Below are 27,176 nucleotides of genomic sequence, written 5' to 3'. Positions count from 1 at the left end.
TATATATATATATTATTTTATTTTACCTTACAAACTGTATGCAGCGAGCGGACACATTCGACGCGGAGTATAATTAATTTATGTGTAAAAGTTTACTAATATTGCAATAAATAATAGTTCTGAACCCATATTTTTAAAATTACAATAGGTTCAATGCCAAAACCTTAAAGTTTGAACCCATAAATTAAAGTCTTTTTGTATGGGGGCGATCCGTCTTCGGTGGGGACGATAGAAGGGGTGGGGAGTAATGGAGGTCGTGGTGGTTGGGGTTGGGGTGGGAGTGAAACAAAAACAGCCGAACGTCACTTTCAAAAATTTATTTTCCATCGTCATTCAGCTAAAAGTTTATTTTCCTCATTTTTTAAGGGATATATTTTTCTAGAAATAAATGTTTACCAAACATTGAAAAATTGGAAATCATTTTCCCAAAAAAAGGTTTTCTTCGATACCAAACACACACTTAAAGGCTGCTCCTGACTGTCCAGTTAATTTCCTGCTCAAAGGAGTGAAATTTTGTTAATTAGAAGACAGCAATTTAGTAAGGACTGCAACGTCTTGAATGATCTTATAAGCTGTGCTATTGCACAATGAACTATTCTCTAAACAGTGATGACAGACGGAAATGGCTTTCAAAGAACAAACAATTCAAGAATAAACATGTAAAGGGATCAAAAACACACATTTTAATCAATTCAAAATTTAAATATGCTTACTGAAATATATCACGATGACTGATATTAAAATTTATTAATAATCAGGGATCAAAATACAATCATTCCTGTAACTTTTCCTGAAAAGTTATCTATAAGAAATTATATTTAAGATATACTCGCTTTGCTAACCTACAACAGTACCCATATTTGAGTTCTCCAAAATACCCCCACTTATTCTATAATAGTGGGGACAATTTTGTCTTTTCCCAGAAATATATACCCCAAAACTGGTCATCTCCCTCCGTCAAAGCTCCAATCCTCTTTGGAATTTCAAATCATTTCAGCAAACTCCCCCAATCTGATCTCATGTACGTTTCTTCTTAGCAATTTGTCAATGTTTAGCCTCTTCAACCGAAACCAAGGTGAAATCAGAAGACTCACTCACGGGTGAAAGCAAACTGAAATTCGACGCAAATAATGGTGTCCCAATAGTTAAAATTCAAGCAAAAGATGAAACCCATTTATAATCAAAAACAAAATAATAAGAAAACAAGAAGCACTGACATCGACCAAATGAGAAAACATAAAAAGAAAATGAATAGCCCACGTGCAACAGGGATATTCATATCTTTACTTCTTTGTTCGGTTCAGTTATATATATATATATATATATATATATCCATTTTCATGTGGCTATTCGCATCTCACGATGGTAACGATGTTACGCGATTATATATATATATATATATATATATATATATATATATATATATATATATATATATATATATATATATATAGACTAAAGTAATGCTATATAGAGTTGCAGCTTTTCATATATGTTATTATATGTCATCCGAATATATATATATATTATCACAATAAAATTATTTTATGTATATTAGTAGATGTCGAACCTCCCGACTTCTTTTGTGTATTTACCTTTTAGAATTTTTAACCCTTGTGAAAATCCCCCGTAGAGCTACGTATTAGCCTTCCGACTTATATTAGTGTTTCCGCACTCAGACTTTCAGTATATCAATATGTGTTAGTTTATTTTCCGCATTCAATATGTTATGACGCCACATGTTGATTCGCACCACTGGCTATTACGAGTATTTATATATGCCTGCGCCAAGTTCGGCGTGACATTAGATGAGTACAAAATTAATTTACATTGAATATATTAATCTGTAAGGAAAAAACATATATATAACAAGTTTCAAATGAATGGTCGTTCTAAACAAATACCAAAATTTGAAAGTTCACTCCAACTAATAACAAAACTTTACAAATAGACAAAACTTAAGTCAAACAGTAACTCCATTATCGCGTACACCTACCCATTCTTAGGAGTATTCATTTCAAAAAAATCAGAAGATATGTATTAAAGGAAAAAATACAGAAAAATTAAAGAAGAAGAGAAATAATAATAGTACAAACAAATATTAACTCGTGCAAGGCATAGAAATTTGGTGCCGACGAAAAAATAAAAGGAATTATCCAAGACGACACTTTGATTGGTTGCTTTAGGATTTCCCGTCGACCATCAAGTTAGAATAATCAGTAGCCACGATTTATTTAAGGTTACACAAACCATGATTGTTTTTTTGGGTAAATAAACCATCATTTTCTAGATTTGCTTCTAAGAAAATAACGTGTAGATGACATAAAAAAGAAAAGAAAAATATATCGAAACTAAATTAAATGCAGATCACGAGGAAAAAACTAAGGTAGAAACCTGCAACCCCAAGTCTCTAATTAACAATTGTCATATTGTAGCTTTCTCCTCTCCTTGATCAAATCTGGATCTGATTCATACAATTTATGACAATATTCAAGGTCCAACATAGTCAAAATAAAAGATCTCAAGTTGGGCTTGTGAAATCTTAAGAAACCGAACGGAACTTCTCTGAAATATCAATAGATTAGGATTCAAAAGATTCAAAGTCCAAAGTCTTGAGATTAAAATATAGTGTTTTTTTGTTTCACTTTTCTTTGACACGTAAATTTTGTCATTGAGAGTAGTTTACAACCGAGGAACTTCTAGGCAAAGAATTAGCGACAACAACGTAGTATTCCAATGGTCGTCACTGTTGGAAGGAATACAAACCTTTGCTGTTTGTACGCGCTGATTTTTTTTTTTTTTTTTGCACGGTATGTAGCACCCCTTTGGGAGGATGTCACTTGCGAAATAAAAGCAAATTTCATACTTCAACGTTCGTAAAATTTGTTTAATAAGATATTCAAAATAATTTAGATTTTGCTTTAAATAGGCCCATGTGAAAAGTTTAAAAGCATACCTAAGTGTCACATGGATCACGTACAAGTCCCCAAAATGCAAAATGAACATGGCAAATGTGATCTTCATCTAAGCTTCCAAATACTCTACCTCAATTGGCCATCCTTAAGTCTCCCTCGAAACATCACCTTGGAGCTTTAGAGCTTCTAAAGCGCAAACAAGCATCAAGAAGTTATAAATCCCAAAGCAGCAATCAAGTAAATATGTCGACTTCCTTAGCCAATTTCCCTAAGCTTGTACAAGAGTATATATATACCTCAATCGTGTGGAGTAGCTTGTGGCTCAACCAAAACAAGGCTTGATGATTGATTTAGTGGATGAATATTATGAGAGAAGAGAAGCTTTGGGGTTTTATTTGGTGGAGAAAACGAAATATCAAGAGGAGCGGAGAAAATCTTAGCCAACAAGGTATATATTTACCTTTGGATAACCACAAACTTTTTTTCTTTTTCTTTTCTTTTTGGATAACTACAAAAAGGGCTGCCCTAAATACAAAATATCTAATCCATTTAATAATTTACTAAGATAATAATTGTAGGAGTAGTTTATACGACTACCCATAACACTTCAAACAAGTTTCAAATATCATCAAATTCACGTTCGGTAAAGTGCGAAGTAAAACATACCCTTACTATCAAGATATGGTCAATCGAAAATTCAAGTGTTAGTTTAAAATTTTTGGGGTGTTACAACTCTCTCCCCCTTAAGAAATTTCGTCCCGAAATTTACCTTATACTAGTCTTGAAAAGGCATTGCGATCAAGTCTACAGAGAAAAAGAAAAAAAAAGATTCTGAATCATGAAAGGATAATCTTTATAAACCCTGCTAACAACAACTTTGGTGATCCAAAAGATTTTCGATACAAGCACATCAAAATCAAGTCTCGTAAAAATCACACCTCTAGAAAATGCAAGTGATGAAATATAATAGTTTGTGGAACATGATCAACATCCTCATTAGCTCTATTAAAGAGGAGGCCATGTCGTAGTTCCATAAGGAAGATCACATTACGTGGGACATGTACATGATGCATATGAACAATACACGTAACAAAACATGTTAAAAAGAGTATCCCAACAAGTCACAACAAAAGTCCTAGAATCACAAACCTAGGCTCGATACCAAACTTGAAACCCCCCCTTTTGGGAGGATGCCACTGAAACAAAAGCAAATTTCATACTTCAACGTTCGTAAGAAATTTGTTTAATAAGATATTCACAACAATTTAGTAGCGGAAATAGGCCTATGTGAACAAGTTTAAAAAGTGCATACCTAAGTGTGTCACATGGATCACGTACAAGTCCCCAAACGTATGCAAAATGAACATGCTCATGCAAATGTGATCTTCAACTAAGCTTCCAAATAGTCTACCTCAATTGGCCGTCCTTAAGTCTCCCTCGGAACATCACCTTGGAGCTTTAGAGCTTCTAAAGCTCAAACAAACATCAAGAAGTTATAAATCCCAAAGTGCCGATCAAGTAAATATGTTGACTTCCTTAGCCAATTTCCCTTAGCTTAATATATATATATATATATATATATATATATATATCTCAATCGTGTGGAGTAGCTTGTGGCTCAACCAAAACAAGGCTTGATGATTGATTTAGTGGATGAATATTATGAGAGAAGAGAAGCTTTGGGGTTTTATTTGGTGGAGAAAACGAAGTATCAAGAGGAGTGGAGAAAATCTTAGCCAACAAGGTATATATTTACCTTTGGATAACCACAAACTTTTTTTCTTTTCTTTTTTTCTTTTTGGATAACTACAAAAAGGGGCTGCCCTAAATACAAAATATCTAATCCATTTAATAATTTACTAAGATAATAATTGTAGGAGTAGTTTACATGACTACCCATAACACTTCAAACAAGTTTCAAATATCATCAAATTCACGTTCAGAAAGTGCGAAGTAAAATATACCCTTACTATCAACATATGGTCAATCAAAAATTCAAGTGTTAGTTTAAAAATTTCGGGACGTTTCACAGTAATTAGGTTTTTAAACTAAAAAAGTATTAAAGTAATTTAACTTTTTAAGTTAGGTGTTCATGCTTTTAATATAGTGTGTGTATGTATGTCTGTATATATATATATTTTAAATAGAATCGATTTATAACTTAATGATAAAGCTAATGTCTTTTAAACTTAATTTGTAAGGTCTAAATAATCATTCTTATCCATATGGTCGCACTTAATTTGTAAGGTCTGAATAATCATTCTTATCCATATGGTCGCACCAAATGCCAATTTCGGCTTGATGTTAGAATAAAGGAACTTGCTTGGAACCTCACACTTTAATCCCTTGGGAAGTTCGAAGAAAGAGAGAAGCATAAAAATAGATAAATTAAACTTTTCCTTAAAATCAAACTCTCACTCAACTATGAAAAATAGTCATTCCCCCCTTATCCCATGCAATGTCAATTTCACCTTTAGCATTTCCAATCTTCATCTATGTAATGTGTTGTTGATAATACAATGAAATTACAATTACAATTGAATAATAAAATGAATAAATAAAAATATCTTCTAACGAGGCGCGGATATCTCGCTTTCTCAAGCCCACCGCAAAGAAATCCAAAAGAAGAATCTTTTCCGACTTGTCCCCTCCAGATACAAAACTCGATCACGTCGTATAACTCAACAAACTCTGGACAAGATGTTGAGTCCAAAGCTCCACCAAAAAGAACACCTTCCTTCAACTAGGAAAACTCTCTCTTTTTTTTTAACTCACTTTTCATACACTATATTTTTCTCTATGTACACAAAATAAAGATGACAAACTATTTATAGTTGAAAAATTCATCCTTGAATTGAATTGGATGAGAGACGGTGTGTGGAATATATATATATTAAGATGGTGTAAAATATGGAGAATATGAGAGAATTATGAGTAGGAGGTTACAAAAGAAAATAAGACCACATTCATCCATAACTCATATGAATAATGAGACAATAAAAACAAAAGTAATGGCCTTAAAGTCACAAAAAACGTGAGGAAAAGTTGACCCATTTCTACCAACTTTATGGCCATAAAGTATAAGAGTAATTAGGACTAAATAAGACACTTTAATATTTTAATAAAATAATATTAAAATGCTCCTTCAATCCCCCACTCATTTTAATATTAATATAAGAGAGTTTCCCAGCTGAAGGTAGATTATTATGCGTAATGATGTGTGCTCGTATTGAACCTCCACTTAGTAAAACAATAATCTTTACTCCGAGAGCCGTAGTCGTCTCGACTTGAACTATGATCGCTTTAGGGAAATAAAGAATTATTGCTTACACATAATAATTAAGGTGTTGATACGAGCTTTCACCAAAGACATTACGCTTGTGCTATCCCGGTTTCATGAGTGCTTTTGAGAACGAGCCTAATTCTTTAAGCGGCTACTTCCACACTCACATAGCGAAATCTCGCCATGGTGCTTCCGTAACTTAACACCCCACTCATACGAGAAAAGAGTTTATAAACTCAACCTCCACAAATTGTTAGAATAATGCACCCACACGCATGGAGGGAATAAATAAAATAGTGCATTTTCTCAATAAGTCATCATACGATTCGTTTTTTTTCCCATCAACCCCGGTTATAGGATCTCTAGTCCCTGTACGGGGTCATATACGACTCATGAATTTACGGGCTTCAACCCCATCCCCCTCGACGTGCTCCGCACCTTTTCTTGCCAAGGCCTTGGTTAGTGGATCCGCAAGATTATCACAAGATTTGACATAATCAACGTTAATGGTACCACTTGTCAAATATGATCTCCAAAAGATCGTGTTTTCTCCTTATAGGTCCGGACGTTATAGTAACGGTTTTGAACTCTACCAAACATAACTATCACAATGAATTAAAAAAAGAGGAATTGGTTTTTCAAAATAAGGAATTTGAAATAATAAATCTCTTAACCAATTCGCTTCTTCACTAGCCGAAGCTAAAGCAATTAGACTTCCATGGTAGTAGTTAGCAATACTAGTTTGTTTTTTTGATTTCCAACAAATAGCACCACCGCCAACGTAAAAATATAACCAGTAGAACAAGAATCACTCAGATAAAGTGTTCCAATCTGACGAAAAGCCTTCACAGCAAGCAGGGATATTTTTTATAAAACAAGCCACGGAGTTTTGTACCAACTAAATATTTCATAACTCTCGTTATGGCATGCCAATGTTCACTAAGGCTTCTTGAAACTTCTTAAGTACCCAACCGCATACGCAATATCGTGCCTAGTGCAATCACATATCTTAAACTTCCAATTAAGCTAGCATATTCCTTTTGATTTATCACATCATTTTCACTTTGAAACAAGTGAATACTTGAATCAAAAGGAGATACAACATGCTTGCAATCAAGAAAGTTATATTTTTTTCAAAATTTTCTCAACATAATGTGACTGGTCAAGGAAAATTCCATCACATGTTTTAGTAATTTTTATTCCAAGAATAAAATTTGCCTCACCAAGATCTTTCATGTCAAAACGGCTTCTAAGAATATTTTTAGTTTCACCAATAACACTCATGTTAGAGCCAAAGATCAATAAATCATCAACATAGAGGCAAACAATAACATGTGAATTATTCCAAGACTTATGATAGATGCACTTATCACACTCATTTGTTTTAAAACCATTTTCAATCATGCAGGAATCAAATTTCTCATGCCATTGCTTTGGTACCTGTTTCAAGCCATATAGGGATTTAGTAAGTTTACATGCTTTGCTTTCTTTTTCCAACAAAACCTTCGGGTTGTTCCATATAAATTTCCTCATTTAGGTCCCTATTTAAAAAGCAGTTTTTACATCCATTTGGTGAATATGCAAATCAAAAATTGCAAAGAATAGCAATTAAAAGCCTTATGGATGTAATTCTAGTTAATGAGAAAAAGTATCAAAAAATTCTAGGCCTTCTAGTTGTTTAAAACCTTTAGCAACTAGTCTAGCCGTTTAAAACCTTTAGCAACTAGTCTAGCCTTATATTTATCAACAGAGCCATCTGGTTTTAACTTTTTTCTAAGGACCCATTTACACCCAATTGTTTTACAACCCGGTGGTAAATCAACTAACTTCCAAGTTTTATTGGAAATAAGTGATTCCATTTCATCATTTACAGCCTCTTTCCAAAAAATAGCATCATGTGAAGATAAAGCTTTTGTAAATTGAGAGGGTCATTTCAACATTAAAAACATAAAAATCGGGACCAAAATCTTTTTCTACTCTAGCTCTTTTACTTCTTCTTAACTCAAAATCATCACTTTCTTTATTTTTCAAAATAGAAGCGAGAAGAACTAGGTAGTGACAAAATATTTTCGTTAGTCCTATGACCCCCACTATTTTTAGAATCAAATGAAAATTTATTTTCATGAAAAATAGCATCACTCGATTCTATTATTATATTATCTTCAAGACTAAAAAATCTATAGGTTTTATTTGAAACATAACCAAGAAAAGCACAAGTAGTAACTTTTTTACCCAATTTACTTATTTTGGGATCCATTAGCCTTACATAAGCTAGACAACCCCAAACTCTTAAATATCCTAAATTTGGCTTGTGACCTTTCCACAACTCAAATGGTGTTAATTTAGTCTTTTTATGAGGCACACGATTCAACACCTAACAAACAGTTAAAATAGCTTCACCCCAAAAATTTAGAGGTGCACTAGACTCAATAAGCATGGCATTAGTCAACTCAACCAAAGTTCTATTTTTCTCTCCGCTACACCATTAGACGCAGGAGAATAAGGTGGAGTAGTTTCATGAATTATTCCCAATGATCTAACAAAAGAATTAAACTCATTAGACTCATATTCACGGCCTCTATCACTTCTAATTCTTTTTATTTTTCTACCAAACTGATTTTCAACTTCATGGAGATAAATTTTAAAATTTTCAAAAGCATCACTTTTATTTTTCATCAAGAAAACACATGTATACTTAGAAAGATCATCAATAAAAGTAATAAAATATCTATTTCCTCCACGAGTTAAAATTCCTCCAAGTTCACAAATATCAGTATGAATTAATTCTAATAATTGAGCTTTTTCTTTCAACTTGAAAATGAGGCCTTTTTGTGATTTTGGCTTTACTACAAGCTTCACATTTTTCAAAATCCTTTTTAATCATTGGGATTAATCCTAAATTACTCATGATTCCCACATAACGATTATTAATATGACACAAACGAGCATGCCAAAAATTAGTGGAAGAAAGCATGTAAACGTAATTAGTAACTTTATTCATCTCAACATTCAACTTAAACATCCCATCACAAGCATACCCCTTTCCCACAAAAATACCTTTTTTCACTATTACATATTGATCAGACTCAATAATTTGTTTGAAGCCTGCTTTATTAAGAAGAAAACTAGACATCAAATTTTTTCTCATGGAAGGAGTAAAAAGTACATCTTTTAAAGTTAACACCCTTCCTGAGGTAAAGCTCAACTCGACATCTCCCTTTCCAAGCACTTGAGTAGTGTGAGAATCACCAAGCATGATGGTTTTGGGCTCCTCAAATGGAGTATACACTTTGAACCAATCTTTGTCATAGCAGACATGACGGTTTGCACCGTAATCAGTCCACCATCCATCAACATTTTCAACCATATTTATGTACGTTATCACCGCCACAAGTGGCTCTTGCAACGTTCCTTTTTCGCCCGAGGTGTAGGACCACGTTTTCGAAAATTGCAAAATCGAGCAATATGCCCACTCTTTGCCACGGACAAAGCATGGTCCTCCATTTTGTGCTTGTTGATTTTGTGCTTGGTTGTTACCACCATTATTTTTCTTGGGAGGTCTACCATTATTTTTCTTGAATATTTTCTTCTTAGGCTTCATAGAGGTATTTTTGTTAGCATTAGGAGCGCATTATTTGAAGTAATTAAATTTACCTTATTTGCGGATCTGGGGTTGTAAGTTGCTCTCTTCCGTTTGCAAAAGTGCATCTTGCCCCTTGCCTCTTCCTCCATGCGGATTCGCATAATCAACGTCTCAAGAGAGGTTTCCTTTTGTTTGTGGCGCATAGTTTTTTGAAATTCCTTCCATGAAGGTGGAAGTTTATCTATTATGCCACAAACAACAAGGTTATCTCCAATTTTTATCTCCTCGGACCTAAGCTCTCCAACGATCATTATAAAATCTTGAGCTTGATCTACCACTGATTTGTTGTCCACCATTTGGAAACGAAAAAATCTACTAAAGATATATTTTTTCGCTCCAAATTTCTCCTCGGTATCATATTTACTCGCAACGCTTTCCAAATTTTCTTTGCAAGAGCGTAAGTTCTATCATAATAATCATAAAAATTATCTGATAGACAATTAAGTAAATAATACCGACACTTGTATGAATCTTCATCGTACTTTTCAATTTTTTCTTGAAGAGAAATAAGTTCTTCATCATTCATGGAAGAGTTGTCTACTTTATTTGGATTCTTCTCAGTTAACACATAAGAAACGTTGAGAAGACTTAAGTAGAAAAGTACTTTACCCTTCCATCTCTTAAAATGAGTACCGTTAAACCGAAATGGCTTGTTAAGATCTCCTACTTTGACATCCGCCGATTTTTCAATTGTAGCCATATGAATCTCCTTAAAAATTGTTGTTGATAATACAATGAAATTACAATTACAATTGAATAATAAAATGAATAAATAAAAATATCTTTCTGAGGCGCGGATATCTCGCTTTCTTTAAGGAGATTTCAAAGAAATCTGGTCCACGATAATCTTTCGACTTGTCCCCTCCAGATACAACGGCCGATCACGTCGTATAACTCAATAAACTACGGACAAGATGTTGAGTCCAAAGCTCCACCAAAAAGAACACCTTCCTTCAACTAGGAAAACTCTTTTTTTTTTTTTAACTCACTTTTCATACACTATATTTTTCTCTATGTACACAAAATAAAGATGACAAACTATTTATAGTTGAAAAATTCATCCTTGAATTGAATTGGATGAGAGAGTGGAATAATGGGGTATTAAGATGGTGTAAATATGGAGAATATGGGAGAATTATGAGTAGGAGGTTACAAAAGAAAATAAGACCACATTCATCCATAACTCATATGAATAATGAGACAATAAAAACAAAAGTAATGGCCTTAAAGTCACAAAAACGTGAGGAAAAGTTGACCCATTTACGCCAACTTTATGGCCATAAAGTATAAGAGTAATTAGGACTAAATAAGACACTTTAATATTTTAATAAAATAATATTAAAATGCTCCTTCATAATGTTTTTTTATATTACATATAATATTAATTTTTTTAACCTAGGTACTTATAGATTTTTATTTAAGTTCATTAACATTATAAGTAGAATAATCCTTCTATGATTTTGTCACAAAATCTAACGCTATTTCTAATGATTGTATTTTAATAGTACATCCATTAAGTATGTACGTATGTATGTACTTGCATGTATATGTGTATATCTAAGTTTCACTTCTCTATTATTCTCTATTGTCCTATATAGATAAACGAGTTTTGGCCGTCATTAATGGAATATTTCTAAATTATAATTTAAAATTCATTTACAATATAAATATATAACATTTTAGAAATTTGTTATAAATTATACCTCTATTTTTGTTAACTATTTTAGTATTACTTGTATTGAAATGTGTTTATAAATTATTATTATTATTACATGCTACTATTTTTTCACTTGTATAAATAGATATTAGACTTTTGATTATTATAAATAAAGTTATTTTTCTTGTTTTGCTAATGTATTTCATTATAGAATGTCATGAATTTATATATTCAATCAATATTTTTCACTTTTCTTTTTTGTCTCAAAAAATAATTTTTATTTTTGTGATAGAAAATTTGTTACATAGAATTAAAGAAAAATGTCATGATTTCAAAGAAGTTAAAAAAATAAAGGTTGATGATAATGTGTAAAATAGAAATTTTAAGAAATTAATAAAGATAAAGGAGAAAGAATATTTATGGTTTAAAGTTTGACGTAGGAGTTGATTTTTAAGCGCAACTCGGGGGCGGGACGTCACGTGTCAACCTTCATCATACCTTCGTCATGTTGTCATCGTCACCCCATTTCCTAACAGTCCGTACTACTTTCCATTCTCCTCTAATTCTGTTTTTGCTTTCCTGTTTTGTGCTAGCTCCAAAAAAGCACAAACAAACAGTCAGTCATAAGTCAGAGGCGGCGGAATTTAAAGTTGTGGGTTCGGAAGTCCATTTCAAAATTATTGAGTTCTTAATTAGTAATTTATATATATTATCTCATTACATTTTTTTTAAGGCAAATATGAAATTTGGAACAAAGATATTAGATTCAACCAAACTCATAACTCCTATTCTAGCTTCGCTCCTTCGTATAAGATGAAAATTGTGATTAAGGGTGTTCAAGGTTTGGTTCACAACCGATTCAAACCGAAAATTAAATCAAACCGATTAAATAAACCGATATTTAATTGGGTTAGATTTGGTTTGGTTTTAAATTTTTAAAAGCCGATAATATTTAGTTTGGTTGTGATTTTACGCAAAGTAAACCGAAGAAAAAATTGAACGAAACAGACAAATTTTATACATAATTTAAATAATTAGATATATACAATATATTAATTTTTATAATTACTTTTAAATAATTTGTATACTTTTTCAATTTATTTATCTCTAATAGGCTAATGAACTTTATACCTTTAGCCCGTTTCTAAAATCAATAATTCAAACACTTTTGTTCAAAGACACAACAATGAAATTTAATTACCTATATTTATTTTTTATATTTCTTATAAACTTTATTCACTTAATTAAAACTTATAAATCTTAAGACATTTTCTCCATAATCCGAGAATATTATAGCTACCATAGAAAAATCTGAAAAAATAAGATTAATTCTTTTTTAATTTGATAAGTGGGCACTCTTTTTGACCAAAAAAAAAAAGAAGCTAAGTGGACACTCTTTTTTATCCGAAAGGAGTAGTGTTGTCACACGGAACAAGTAGGAAGTTTCTCAGCGATTCAGTGGGAAGCTGTTTCCATCATGCGTCTTCCTAGTAAACTAGTTCGGTGGGAATGAGATGGGAAAATCATGTTTTATAGCATAAATTTCTCACCAAATGTCGGTGAGAAAAACATCATTTTCTAGTTGTGACATGACTCATTAAAAAAAAAATTAATTGAAAATTTCGCTATAGTTAGAATTGTGTTTTTATACTTGTCTCCTATCTTCTACGTTCAGATTCTTTTCTCAGTCTAGGCAACATGTTCACCAACATAGAAGTTTCCTCTTTCTTTCTTTTTTTCAATTTTATTTTGAAATCCCTCTCCGAAGATATTATTGTCTATTACTCCACTATGTAACACCTGTCCTCTCACTCAGGTTCCTTATCAACTCTTCCCCCATCATACCTTTGTCGGAATTTGCCCCTTTCATTTTTAAAGATCATGCATGAGTACTGATCATTAAAAGAGCTTTCCTATTTTATGCTACTACTATATCCAAAAAAACCTAGTGTGCACGTAATTAGTACGGCGATAGGATAATGGAGGATCATGAAGACATTAATGGATCAACAACTGACCTTGAAGCTCGGAGGAGTTCACCGCTGCTAATGAATGATGCATTGAGTAATACTTCTTGTTTGATGAGGAGGTCAGCGCTCTGGAGGTCAGTGCTCTTTCTCCGATCTACTCATAAGTTCATTGAAGCTGGAGCAAGATCTCTTTCTCGAGTGTCGTCGGCATCCTCCTTCACCACAACCTTTTATACTCCTCTGAACAGCTTTGATCTTCAACCTGGCGGAGATCATGAAATCCATATTGATGAAATTGTGGCAGCTTCACCTGATGGTGACAGGCGTGTTAATACTGTACAATCAAACAATAATCACGTCGAGATTGAGCTTCAGCATCATGATCATGAGAGTCATCAACATTGCTTACAAATTACCAAGATTAGTGAGATTGTGAAGGAGAAGAACTTGGATTCACTTCACAATTTTGGAGGAGTCAAGGGGGTCGCTGAAGCATTGAGTAGTGATGTTGACGTAGGAATTCATGTTGGAGACATTTCTCATCGCCACAAGGTGACAAACTTGTCTCTTCACACGATCTTCACAGGGTACGGCCACTTCTTCCGACAATTGGCTTGCAAGGAACCAACTATTCTGCTCCTTGTAGTTGCTGCAATATTGTCTTTTGCCTTTGGAATCAATGAAGAAGGTGTGCAGAATGGTTGGTTTGACGGAGCAATTTTGGTTGTAATCACACTTGTGACTGTTTCGTTTAAGTTAGCACAAACTTGGTACAAAAGACGCTGTTGGAAGAAGCTAAAAGATCACAAAGCAAACGTGATACAAGTTATTAGAGGAGGCAATGAAGTGGCAATCTCGGTCTTAGACCTTGTTTATGGCGATATAGCCTGTTTGAGACAAGGACATGCTGTTCCTGCACATGGTTTATTTGTTTCGGGTGAAGCACTAGAGCTGTTCCAGCTGCATGATGGACTAGTGTCCATCGCCAATGAGCAAAGTCCATTTTTGTCTCCTGGTTCTAAGGTGATTAATGGTGATGCTAGAATGATTGTTACAAGTGTTCAGGTGGACAAAGCAAGCCAAAAAAGCAAGATTTTTGTAACGGACTCCAGCTTTTGTAACAACTTTGACAAGTTGAACATGTACATACATATTAGTGGGCTCTTGAATGGCATTTTGATCATTTTGGTGGTGTTCATTCGCTTTAAATTTGGTCATAAAGATGATGAGAACGGATATAGATTGGAAACGACGGGAGAATCAGCTGAACTTGCAATGATAATGAATGCCGTGAAGAAGGTTTTAACACAATCAAAGGGAACATTAAGAGTTTGGATAACTTTACTTAGTGTCTCAGCGGTGGGGATAACTGAAGGAATACCATATATTATTTCAGTGGCAATGGCATATTGGAATTCGAATTTTGATGTTATGAAGGAATCAGTCAGCACCCTCTGTATAGAAAATGCAAGCTGGTTGAAAGAGCAAAAGTTGGAAGTTACCCAGTTTTTCCTTGGCAAAAAAGATGTTACCAAGATACCGCCACATGTCTGCAGTGTTCTCTCTGATGGAATTGGAATTGGTGTGTCCATTCAAACAGCCTACCACAGGATAGAAGAACCAATACTCTGTTGGGCAGAGAAGAACATGGGTACGCAGAGAGACACTTTGGATGAGCAGTTCACCATAGTGAAGGACAATGATAATGAGACGAATCCTTTCGAAGAACCTTGTGGGGTTGTCATAGAGAAAACTGGAGACTATGGGAAAGAGTACTATTCACACTTCAAGGGCCCTACAGATTCAATATTGTCAATGTGTTCCAGTTACTATGACGAGGAGGGTGAAGTGCTGGATTTGGATGACAAAACAAAGAGTGACTTTGCTCAAGCTAACAACAACGTGAACGTAGTTGCATTTGCCTGCAAACGTACTCAGGTTGCTGAACTTGATGAAAATGACCTAATATTCATTGGTATGTTTGTCTTAAAAGATACTACTCATATCAATCTAGACAACATGAGGCAAGCAATTGCGACTCTGAAAGAAGGTGGAGTGAAGACCATATTTTCCTCGGAAGAAGATGTTCAAGTACTTCGTACCATTGGTAATGACACAGGATTGCTCAACTCACACGATGCTCTAGTGGTCAGGGGCGAAGATTTCTACAACTTCACTGTAGATGATATGAAGGAGAAAGTTGAGAAAGTTTGCATTATGGGAAATTCCTCTACCGCACACAAGCTTCTTTTCATAGAGTGGTTGAAGAAAAGAGGTAATGTGGTGGCTGTGGTAGGAGAACAAGCAGCTGAGAGTAATCTGGTTCTGGAAGCAGCTAACTTTGGCCTGCCTGTGGTGACTAACTGGCCTAAAACTATAGATTGCGCGATTAACTGCATCAAGGGAGGAAGAATTGCTTGTGAGAATTTGAGGCAATTCATCCAACTGGAGGTAATCCTGGCAATCACAAGCTTATCAATAAACTTCATAATGGTTATATTAGGCGGAGATGCCCCGTTAACGGCCATCCAGTTGGTATGGATTCACCTTCTTGTTACATTTATTGGAGGGCCAGCTTTGCTAATTACGCAACAGTCCACAAGAAAACAAAGGGATGAGCTATCTATCAGACCAAGAAAACCACCAATTACCAAGGCCATGTGGAGAAACATACTTTTTCAAGCTTCGTATCAGATTGGCATTTTTGTCTTCCTTCTATGCAGAGGAAGCGTAATACTGGACATCACTCCAAAAGTTAACAAATCCACAGTCTTCAATGGGTACGCTTTGTGCCAGCTTTTTAACATATTCAGTGCAAGGGAGTTGGAGCAAAAGAACTTTTTCAAAGGTCTTGGTCAAAATTACTGGTTTTGGGCACTGTCTGGGCTCTTTATTGGCTTGCAGTTGGGATTCATTGAAGTAGAGCCTTTCTTTAGCAGTACGGCACAACTGAATTGGAAGCAATGGGCTGAATCCATTTCAATTGGAGCTGTTACATGGTTGCTTGATGGGACAGTAAAATGGGCATCACAATACATAAAGATAGATAAATGTGACTGTGGAGTTAAAATCAATTGCTGTTACGGTGGACCAACAAGTACACTAGATTCAACGCGATTCCTTGGATTCTCCACTAATGGAAAGGTACTATACCAATTATCCATACTGCCTAATTACAGTAAGTTCAAACAAAAATCTTTCCTTTTTCTACCTAAAATTTTGGATTCAAGTTCTAGTTGTTGTTCTTTTGCAGGGCTGGATATATAGTGGATAACAAACATATCACGTCGTGCCAAACCAACCAAGCATAGAGCTAATACTTTGGTGGATTAATGATGTTGTGCTGCAATTTTGAATCCATATCTTCCACTGTAGTCTGTTGGGGCTAGTTTATGTTAATTCTTTCATCAAGTTTTTCAGTTTCTCATAAGTGTGTATATATATATATATATATCAAGCTTTTCAGTTTCTCAGTTTTTGAAATTGTAGTTTTGGTGTGTGTGTGTGTGTATATATATATATATATATAGTAAATAATGTATTGAATGGAGAAAAAAAGATGTGTTCTTGTTCTTATTCTTTTCACTTTTAACTAAATTCATGAATGCAAACTTATTACTCGTATAACAGAAAGCAGGAATTTTATGAATTTCAAACATAGGGAAATTTGCTCAAAACCATACAGGAAGCAAGTCAGCACACATTCTGATAATTTACTCGTAGAAGAAGATTAATATCGTATATGCAAGAATATAGCTTACCTCGATCTAGCTTTCTCAAACTTGGCGTAATGTATTAGAGGAGCTCTTGAGGAGAAATTGACCAAAGCCAGCAATGTCACTTCTGCAAGTCAACTAGCAGTGCCCGTTTCTTACATATATGGTCCACACAAACATCCCAACACGGATTTTATAAGATTATATTTCTTCCAATCATTATTGAACACATTTGTCTTTTATTGTACGCGTCTTCGATTAAATATTCTAGGTCAGTTAAAAGATGTTATAAGTAAGGTGCTACTCCATCTATTTCCGTTTATGTAACACATGTTTCTTTTTAATTTGTCCGGTATATAATGAATTAATGCTATATTTTTATATTTATAAATAATTTAACTTTTAAATTTTTTATTTTATCCTTAATGAGATAATTTATAATAAAATAATTGTGTATGATTTGTTTTAAATTTTAAGTTTTGGAAGTCTTTATGTCATTCTTAAACTTCGTGCTAAGTCAAACTATTTCATGTAGATTAATTGGGACGGACAGACTATGGAGTACAATTTCGTTTTTTTTTGCTTTCTAATTAATGGCATGAATTTAAGTTATCTAACATCCTACGATATTCCTAATATTATATACTCGACTACACTCTTTGACAATCTAACATGTATTCAGACTTAACAATCCATGAAAACCAATTTTAGAAAATTAAGGCTTACCAATTCAAAAAATTTGGAAGAAATTGTTGATAAACTTTGTCCAAAGTATCGAATAATATATTACGATTTTTCAATTAAATTACTTAAGGGCCTGTTTGGAAAGCCACCCAGGTAATTGGAATTGGGTGTAATTACACATTTTGGCCTGTTTGTTTGACCAAGTAATTACACAGTTAGATGGAAATTGGGTGTAATTGAGAGGGTGTAATTACACTCTCCAATTCTCAAGGGGGGGTTGAGAATTGGGTGAAATTACACTCTGTAATTACAGGGTTACTTTTAGTTTGTTTCTTTTTGCTTATATAATTTATTTTTATTTTTTATTTCTATTATTTTTATTTTTAATTTTTAATTTCTTTTTTATTTTTACTTTTAATTATTTTTATTTTTAAAATGTATTTTTCTTTTTATATTATTTATTTTTCATTTTCTTTTTTTTCATTCCCATCCTTTACTTCTTGTGGTTCCATGTAATTGCTCATTTTTTTTAATTCATTTAGCATAACCGTGTTATTATTCTAATTTTTGAAACTACACCTCTTAATATTAGAAAGAATGAGTCATTAACAAACTTGGCATATAATGAGTGACGTTATTAAAGTAGAATTTCGTTGTGAATGAGGTTTATTTTCCCTTTCTTTTGACTATTTACTCAAGTTACGTTGGAACTTACTTATATAATGTTGGAATTTGACATAAGAATATTATGTTAAACTTTTTCTTTTGGATTTTGAATTTAGGTTATATTTTCAATTTTAAGTTATTTGTTTTCACATTGCATGTTGTTTATTTTTTACTTACATTTGATGGATTTTTTGTGTTAAACATTTGAATAATGTTATGGCATTATATTTATAAATATTATTTTATTGTCAAACATCCAATCCATGACGTTCTCACAAAAAAATCTTCTTTTAAGTTTTATAATTAATTAAAATTAAATATTATTAATTTGAAAATTATATATCAATTATCTTTTGTGATATTAGTTACAAATATATGATTATTAATTAATATATTTTCAAGAAATAATGTGTTATTAAATAACTAATTTAATATCATTTATAAAGGAAAATATTTTTTAAATATTAATTTTAAATTTTTTATAATTAAATTTTATTTTTAAATTAAACTAACTTTGTAATTACACTTGTGCAACCAAACAACACGCTTGTAATTACGTTATGACAAACAAACAGGTCGTTGTAATTACATTACTGTGTAATTATTAGGCTGTGTAATTACTACCCTAGTAATTACACCAATTCCAATTACTAGGTGGCTTTCCAAACAGGCCCTAAAAGAAAATGATATTGCATGGGGAGGATCAAAAGAGCCTAATGTTGTGCATGATGGAATACAGCATAAATAGCGAAAGCAAATAATCAGGATCGAACTTGCATGTAATATAGACAACACATAATCAAGATATTAATCAAACATAAAATTGATTCTTATCTCTTGAAACGTGAATGCAACTTCAAATCTAGCCTCCAAACACGAGCAAAAACCATCCACGCGTTCATCCTCCGGTTCACGTGGTCTTCTACCGTGTGTCACTCGAATATAATTCGTGTGAGAGAATTTCTATGGAAAAGGTCGTGTGGGCGTAAAATTTCTTATGGAATAAGACCATTTTTAAAAGGTGTAGTTTAAACCTTTTCCCAAAAAGGTCTTTCTTTTCCTCCAAGAAATTTAATTCCATTTAATTCTTTTTTATTTGGAATTTAATTAAAGACCGTTTTCATAAATACTTTTTTAAGGGTTTAAAGTGATAAGACCAAAAACCAAATAAACAAGATTTGGTTTCATTAAAATGTATAAATACAATGTCTTAAATACTCGTATAAAGAGGTTAATCAGAAACATGATATATTTGATCTCCATATTGTATTTTTGAATATAAAGCCTTTTTTTATTCGGGCATAACGGGGACCATCTAGGATGGAGCTAAATTTAATTAACATGGTTTATATACTATTGAGGCTTCCTATTATGGAATTAATTCAAAATATCTGAATTAATCCTACCATAATAAATTACGAATTATTCCACTAAAAATTCGTAATTGCACTCCTCGGTTCAATTTTGAAATCATCCATTAAAACTTATTTAACTCCCCATGTTAAGATTACAGATATCAATCAATTAAATTAAATTACTGACAATTTAATTCATTGGCTAATTGAATCCTTTATATTTCCACTTAACTTATAACATGTGATGGATACAAAATTCACCTGCAGGGTTTTCACATGACACTTATAAGCATCCATAAAGGGGTATCATCAATCTCAAAGTCAAGACATGGATTCTATCAACTAATTATTATTTCACAAATGTATTTCACCATTATCCAATTTACCAGGAATACATAGACTCACAATTAAGTCGTACCTTTTAATAAATCAAAATAATAAATAAATCGCATTGATCATAATAATCATATCAAGATTAAGAGTATAAGTACATTTAATGAGCTAGAGAGGTTGTTTTATATATTCAGTACAAAAACACTTGGTCTGTTCAATACATGCAAAATATATTAGGACAAGAAGTTGAAACTACACCATTCCCATAATGAAGATAATTATATTTAATCTTGGGTTACAATCATACCGATAGCTTTATCCGATGAACCGATGATTTAATCTTCCGTATATAAGTTAAACTCTATACACTAAATCATCTATTATATAAGTAAAAGACACACGTACTTATACATAATCTATTTAACTCTTTATTAAAAATTGAATAAATAATTATTCTATAATAAGTACTATATCCAAACACATGGATAATAGTATATATCCCAACAGTGCAAACGAGGAAGACTAGCGATCTGGGTTGTGGCATAATTTTTTATTTTATTTTGAATTTGCCATCTGACCTTTCATTTGTTATAAAAAAAACTTAAAATATTAGTGGAAAGCACGTGATACTGAATTACTTTCGGCTTGATGTTAGATAATTCTGGAAAATATTTTCTTATCTTGGTAGGTGGGTAGAGCAAATCACAAATTGTAGTAATGGAAAAGTCCAAATACAGCCATAAACTTTGCGAAATTAGTCATTCGTATTGTCTGTTTAAAGTTTGATTCAAAAATAATCTTGCAATTACTAGATCGCTTCAGATATGTCCTTATATTCCAACTCGATAACTAAGAAGCTGACTCTATATTTATGTATGTACACCATCTTCTCTTGTTGATAGATGTAAAATGTGGGATTCTTCTCTTGTCGACCAGCTGTCCGTTTCAAGTGAGTATTTTCCAGCGTAGCCCAGCAAAAAAGAGTCCCTGTTGATCGAACGAATGGAAAGTGACTGTACAATGCTACTAATAATATTTTAACTTGTTCTTACTCTTAAATTCCGAAAATTGTAAAACACTGGGAGATACAATGATAGTTGATTTGAATATTTAGTGTGTGTTTGATACGAGAGGTAGTGACTTTCAGGAAAAAAAAAATATGAGCAATTTAATTTTATATTCATAAGTCATTTTTAATGAAAAATATACTCTATTAAAAGAAGAAAATAACTTTTTTACTTATGGACGAAAGTTATTTTCCTGGAAGTCATTTGGACAATATTTTAATTTGAAGATAAAGAAAAAGTTAGGTGAAATTAAAAAGAACTGTTTGGAGGTTGAAGTTGTACTTAGTTAAACATGAACTACAATTGAAAAAATATCTTGCGAAAATTGAAGATTTGAAACTTCGCTTCAAAAAAATATTCAAATTAGTATTTCAACTTTAGATAATATTTCGCTTGAAATTGAATTTCTAAATGTAAAATTTCATTGACAAATTTTTCGTTGAAAATGCTTGTAAAAAAATTGCCTAATGTATCTTTTTTGAAAACTTTATTCACTTAATTAAAACTTATATATCTTAAAGCATTTTCTCCTAGTCCAAAAGAAATTAAGATTCCTTTTTCAATAGAATCTTTTGCATTCACAAGTTCTGTCGTTCTCATCTTTTTACTTAATGGTTAGGTTCAAATTTCTGTCGTTCTCATCTTCTTTTTATTTGGAAGGGGGTTTTAAAGAGAGAAACATTTGATTTTAATAATCAAAAAAATTGATGAATATGTATTATATTTGGTTTGATTTGATTTTAATAATTAAAAAATTGACTAAATTGATTTGATTTTGATTTTAACCAAAAACGACTCAAACCGAACCACGGAACTAAACTAACTTGATTTTGGCAAAAGTTAAATCAAATTTCAATTTTTTTTTAAAACTATTGAACATTAAATTGTTAAGAGACCTTTATTTGAGTTGAATTCTTACCATTTTGAATTATTTCAGGAGAAATTAGCGATGAAAAGTTAGATAGATTCAAGCCATCTCGAAATTTATTTAAAACTAAATCTATCTTGAATTTATTACTAGTAATAGCTTTCTTCTTAAAATTAAAATTTTAAAAGAAAAAGGTGCGTTCTTGAATAAATGGGACCTTATAATTGGGGCATTTTGAAATAAAACTCTTGGGTTGCTGCGTTTAAATCACAAACTTTCAGTCTGATTGAGATGAGGAAGAGGAGTAGAGCAAATCGCAGTGTCATTGAGATTATTTCCTCTTCTTCCGAACAAGAAAATGGAGATGATGATGAAGAAGAAGAAGGAAGCTCAGAAGCATTATCAGAATCGGATGACGATTTTACTGCCACCAGTACAGATGATTTTGAGTCCTCCGCATCAAGGTATTCTTTAATCTTTCCAATATTGTGCTACTAATTGCGCTGAATTGGGTAATTTTGGGCAGCGAGAGCGAGGGTGATGAGGAGGAGTCTTCTTCTTCCGGGTCTCAAGAACATGATATCGAAGAGGAAGGCGACAGACTCCTTCGCATTCTCCAAGGTATTCGGGATTTTCTGCTCTTACTCTTCTGGAAATGTATGGATAACTTAAAGCACACTAAGTTGAATGTTAGCATTAATTAATTTAACAATTTTGGGCAAACCCCCCACAACAAAGGTAGGGGTAAAGTCTGTGTACGTCCTACCCCTCCTCAAACCTCACTTGTGGGATTACATTGGGTATGTTGTTGGGCAAAATGATTGTTGGACATGATGTTTAAATGTTGGGGAAAAAGGTTATCTATTGATTTTTGCTTCTATCCCCCATCAAGGAGAGGGCATAGCCATCATGATGTTGTGGTCAAGTGTTAAATATTGAAGAACATATTGATTTGCCCAAGACCAACCTGAGTTATCAATGTTGTTAGATAAACCTATGCAAGTACAACTTAGAGTATGGCATTGGACAGACTAGTGTTTGCACCTGGCGCATGAATTCCTAATTAGAATGTAGGGAAGGGGCTGAGATTTTGAGAGCTACTAAAGATGTTTGTTACCATTTGCACCAACAACGATCGCGGCTGATCACCCAGTTATAAAGGGGACCTTTTTGTCCATCAGTTTGGCACAAATGTGTGATCGTGGTTTCTTCTTGTTAGGTTTTTTGTCAGCATGACCTTGATAGGGTTATTCCGGTGAGGCAACACCTGTGTTATTGGAGCCAGGTGAGCAAGGAGAATTTTTATATGGAAGTCCAGTTGATACAAGTTCTCCGCACGAGCTTTTTTGCACACGGGAAGGAAGGGTGCAAAGTAATATGGATCCTATGCACTGCCATTGGCGAGGATAGAACTACCAAACATGAGATGTGAAGAAAAGTTACTCATTATTCAATGGACAATTTGGGGTATTCTCAATATCAATGTAAAGTGTGGATCCCTAACATTTATCTAGAATGCACTTCTATATTTTTCAAAGGAGTTCATGACTTGAGCTCTTTTCAAGGTGGAGGAGTAGGCAAATGCATAAAGATTTTCCAACTATTAACAAATTTGGTCATATTTCTACTCTAATAATTTCAACACAATAAATTGGCTAGATATAGTCTCTCTAATATATGAATGTATCAATATATATCCTCTTGTGTGTTATATAGGTTTTAGAAAATTGAGGAAGCTAAGGGCAGAATTGGGTAAGCTGACGTTGACGGACTATAAAGCATATTTGCGGTTAAATGGGTTGAGGTTATCAGGTACAAAGGAAGAATGTATACAGAGGATCATAGAGCATTGGAGGTACGTTGGAGTGTAAGCTGTAAACCTCATCTATTTAAATGCAGCACCAGAATTTTTGCAGATGTCCAATAAAGCGTTGCTCTCATGGCATTCCATCAACCATTTCTATATTATTTTTCTTTTTCATTGTTGTTTTCTTTTTGTGGCGTAAGGAAGGGTCTCATTAATAGCTAGAGTTTCAAGCATTCAGATTGCTGATTATGAGTAGCTTAAGAGCGCATACGAATATTTAAGAAAAAGGGAGAACAATTGGCGAATTTTTAGGAATATTGTTACTGTTCCTTTTTTTCTTTTTCTTTTCAGAATTATATGTACTGTTTTCTTATTAGTTGTCATGTCTTCTTCATTGCTGCATTTACTTTTTCAAACTGCTTTGAAATGCTTTTCTTGAGCCGAGGGTTTATCGGAAACATCCTCTCTACCTCCACAAGGTAGGGGTAAGGTCTGCGTACACTCTACCCTCCCCAGACCCCACCTGTGGGATTACACTGGTGGGTATGTTGTCCTGGTTTGGCTCATTAGTGAGACCTAGAAGTCTCCATGATTTTGTTCCTATTTCATCATTCTAAATTTGCAATTGACAGCAAAAGTTTTGTTCTATGTGCTACAGTAAATTTCTGAATCATTCTGAAGATTCAACCAAGTAAATTAATTTTTCCCCTTGAGCAGTTTAACGGTTTCATATAATTGCACTATAGTTTTGTTAAGATATTGTCTTAGAGGATATGCTACACTTATTTCGTACTTACTAGAAGCTGAAGTTCCATGCCTATCTTCCCGGTTGTTTTCCTTCTCTTTGGTCCCCCTTCCTCTCTGAATGTTAATCTCACATGATTGATATGTGGGTTTAAATGGCTTTTCTCTTTTAAATGTCATGCACTTTATTGTCAGCTATTACGGAGTATGCCAATACATCTGATCTTAAGGTCTCTTTGTTTTGACTTTATGTTCTTTTAGTTCCAGGCACATTTCCACAGTGACTCTGGAAATCATAAACTTCATTCTTCTATTGACACCTCAGTCAATGTGCTAAAAATTGCATATAGAGAGATGTTGATTCATTTTTGTTACTTCAATAGTTCATTGTCCTGTGAGCTTGCTCTTTCCACTCAATAAAACCAAGTAAAAGAAGGCAGCATCAGTGATTGAAGCTCCACCACGCTTCCTTAATTCTTCATGGTCTGAGGATAAATATTATAACAAATTTCACTTAGTTTTGGATTAATTGTAAATATGTTGTCACTCCATATTTTGAACTGTATTTGTTCCTTTCCAGTAATCTTTTATTATTTTCCTCTATTGCTAATTGAAAGCCCATTACTTGATTTGTCCACAGGATGAAAGATGGAAATGGTCAAAGACAATATCCCAGATCATCATTTACCATAAACTGCACCGGTAGTTAATATTTCCCATCACTAGACCTCAGCATCTCTCTGTTTCGCTTATGCTTCTTGTATTATCCCTTTTGTTCTTTCTAAATTTGAGTATTGAACCTGATGATTCTATGTGCAGGTGATGTATGTAAAGGAGATGTTGTATTATTCAAACAGAAAGTGTACAAGAAGTATTCACCTAATCGATTCTCATGTTTGTTTCACATTTTGTCAGTGTGGAGTGGTCTTTGCTTCTTGGATTAACCCTGTCGTGTTTCTAAGGTTTGACAAGATGACCAGGGGTGGAGAACAATTAGGGAAGAGAACCATCGCTGGGAGGATTGTCAAGGAGAGTTATGGTGCTGCCAAACAGCAGCATACCTTTACGGTAAGGCTCAAGAGGAAGCTTTGAGCACACAGATATATGTCCAATTGTAAGGGTAGAAATCTTGTTCTGGGTGAGACTTGAGAGTTTTGTGGATATAAGCTTCCAACTTGGAAAATAAATGCAATTGTTGTGCTTGAAAACCTAGCAATCTAGCTCTATCATCCTTCTAATAACCTTTTTGTGCAATTTCTTGTGCAAAGTTTTGCTAAATACTTCTCCATCTACTTTTTGTGATTAACAAGGTTGAGGTATTATGGAGCCAAGGCGTTAAAAAACTTCCTCCACTTTTTCCGTTGCTCGTGAAGGGACGAAACCTATATAAATTGAAGACTTTCAGACAGGTAAACCTGCAACTATTGTGGAGTACCTGTAGTTCTTGACAGATATTTTATCATTTTAATGGTATTTGCTGCTGGTTTATCAGAGATGGAAGAATGAAAAGGAAAGATTGGAAGTGCTAGCAGAGAAGCACAAACGTGGAGAAGCAGCAAGATTAATTAGAGCAAAAAGAAAATCAAGATCAATAAAGCCGACAAAAGCATCCTCTAAAAATCAAGGTGCCTTTTATGAAAATTAAATTGACACATCACTAGTTTTCATTCGATACATGCTAAAACTCTATGTTTACTCTAATGTAGTTTTTGACATGTAGTTACCAAGCATCAGAAACTTGATCATCATAGGAGGCCAAGCGAAATGACGCAACCAGGCAATGGAAAGAAACATAATTGTTCTAATGATGAACGTGGGAAAGCAATGGCAGGAAACAAAAGAACGAAACACCACCAGCGAAAGCCTCGTCCACCTGGAAGATTGAATTTGGCAGAGTCCAGAAACAGTAGACCCCCTATGAGGAATCCAAACTTTGTGCCTGCCTTTAGGGAGACCCCATTGCCGCTTAATTATCCTTCAGCGAATAATTCCCGCCATTTTGAATCAGATGCTTACAGCCAAAGAGTACCATATTCGTATTCATCTAACTGGGGTTCAGCACCAAGATCACATTTAAGCTCTTACTCTTATGCTCCGCCTGCTCCAGAACATCAACAATATGGTCACGGAAGCTATCCAAATTCTTCATACACTAGGTATGTATCTCAGTCTAGTAATTTTCCGTATTCCCCTGGCATGGTGGGTACTCACAGATCATCAGGTTCAACTCCATTTGTAAACTATGAACGTAGATGGAACCCTTAGCTTTTTGTCGCTATCTTGCTCTGGCCTGTGCCCTGCACTTAGGGTCAGCAAGGGGTTTACATAACCAAAATGGTGCAAGGGGTCGTAAACTGACTTTTGGAACATTGCCTTGTAGTATTGTCGAATTTCAAATATCTGTACAGGAATTTGTAGAAGTGTTTTGTCTTTAATTGGTATTATTAAAGTTCTGGTCTTTAGTTTTA

General features: G+C 33.5%; 2 protein-coding genes and 1 long non-coding RNA gene across 4 annotated transcripts; 2 read left to right on the top strand and 1 right to left on the bottom strand.

Moving 5' to 3' along the window:
• Nucleotides 1-12,019: 12,019 nt before the first annotated feature.
• On the bottom strand, nt 12,020-17,406 carry LOC132046896 (uncharacterized). The gene is made up of 3 exons (XR_009412791.1): nt 17,230-17,406; nt 13,517-13,730; nt 12,020-12,087 (listed from the first exon to the last, which is right to left on the bottom strand). It is a non-coding gene; the product is annotated as an uncharacterized LOC132046896 (long non-coding RNA).
• LOC132046893 (calcium-transporting ATPase 8, plasma membrane-type-like) lies at nt 12,642-16,916 on the top strand. The gene is made up of 3 exons (XM_059437712.1): nt 12,642-14,284; nt 14,534-16,612; nt 16,722-16,916. Exons 1-3 carry the CDS (start codon nt 13,478-13,480, stop codon nt 16,740-16,742), a joined length of 2,907 nt encoding a protein of 968 aa, XP_059293695.1. The 5' UTR covers nt 12,642-13,477; the 3' UTR covers nt 16,743-16,916.
• A 4,820-nt stretch (nt 17,407-22,226) lies between the features above and the next one.
• Nucleotides 22,227-27,176, top strand: LOC132046892 (zinc finger CCCH domain-containing protein 62). 2 transcript variants are annotated; one of them, XM_059437710.1, is made up of 9 exons: nt 22,227-22,621; nt 22,684-22,778; nt 23,874-24,012; nt 25,349-25,410; nt 25,528-25,579; nt 25,671-25,776; nt 26,019-26,117; nt 26,201-26,333; nt 26,429-27,176. In XM_059437710.1, exons 1-9 carry the CDS (start codon nt 22,449-22,451, stop codon nt 26,971-26,973), a joined length of 1,404 nt encoding a protein of 467 aa, XP_059293693.1. In that variant the 5' UTR covers nt 22,227-22,448; the 3' UTR covers nt 26,974-27,176. The 2 variants fall into 2 exon arrangements, with proteins under 2 accessions (XP_059293693.1, XP_059293694.1); XM_059437711.1 differs by lacking the exon at nt 22,227-22,621 and adding an exon at nt 23,377-23,641.

This window comes from Lycium ferocissimum, chromosome 2, assembly GCF_029784015.1.
Source record: "Lycium ferocissimum isolate CSIRO_LF1 chromosome 2, AGI_CSIRO_Lferr_CH_V1, whole genome shotgun sequence".
Lineage (NCBI taxonomy): Eukaryota > Viridiplantae > Streptophyta > Magnoliopsida > Solanales > Solanaceae > Lycium > Lycium ferocissimum.
The sequence above is the reverse complement of the archived record's forward strand: the minus strand, read 5'-3'. Positions and strand labels throughout refer to the sequence as shown.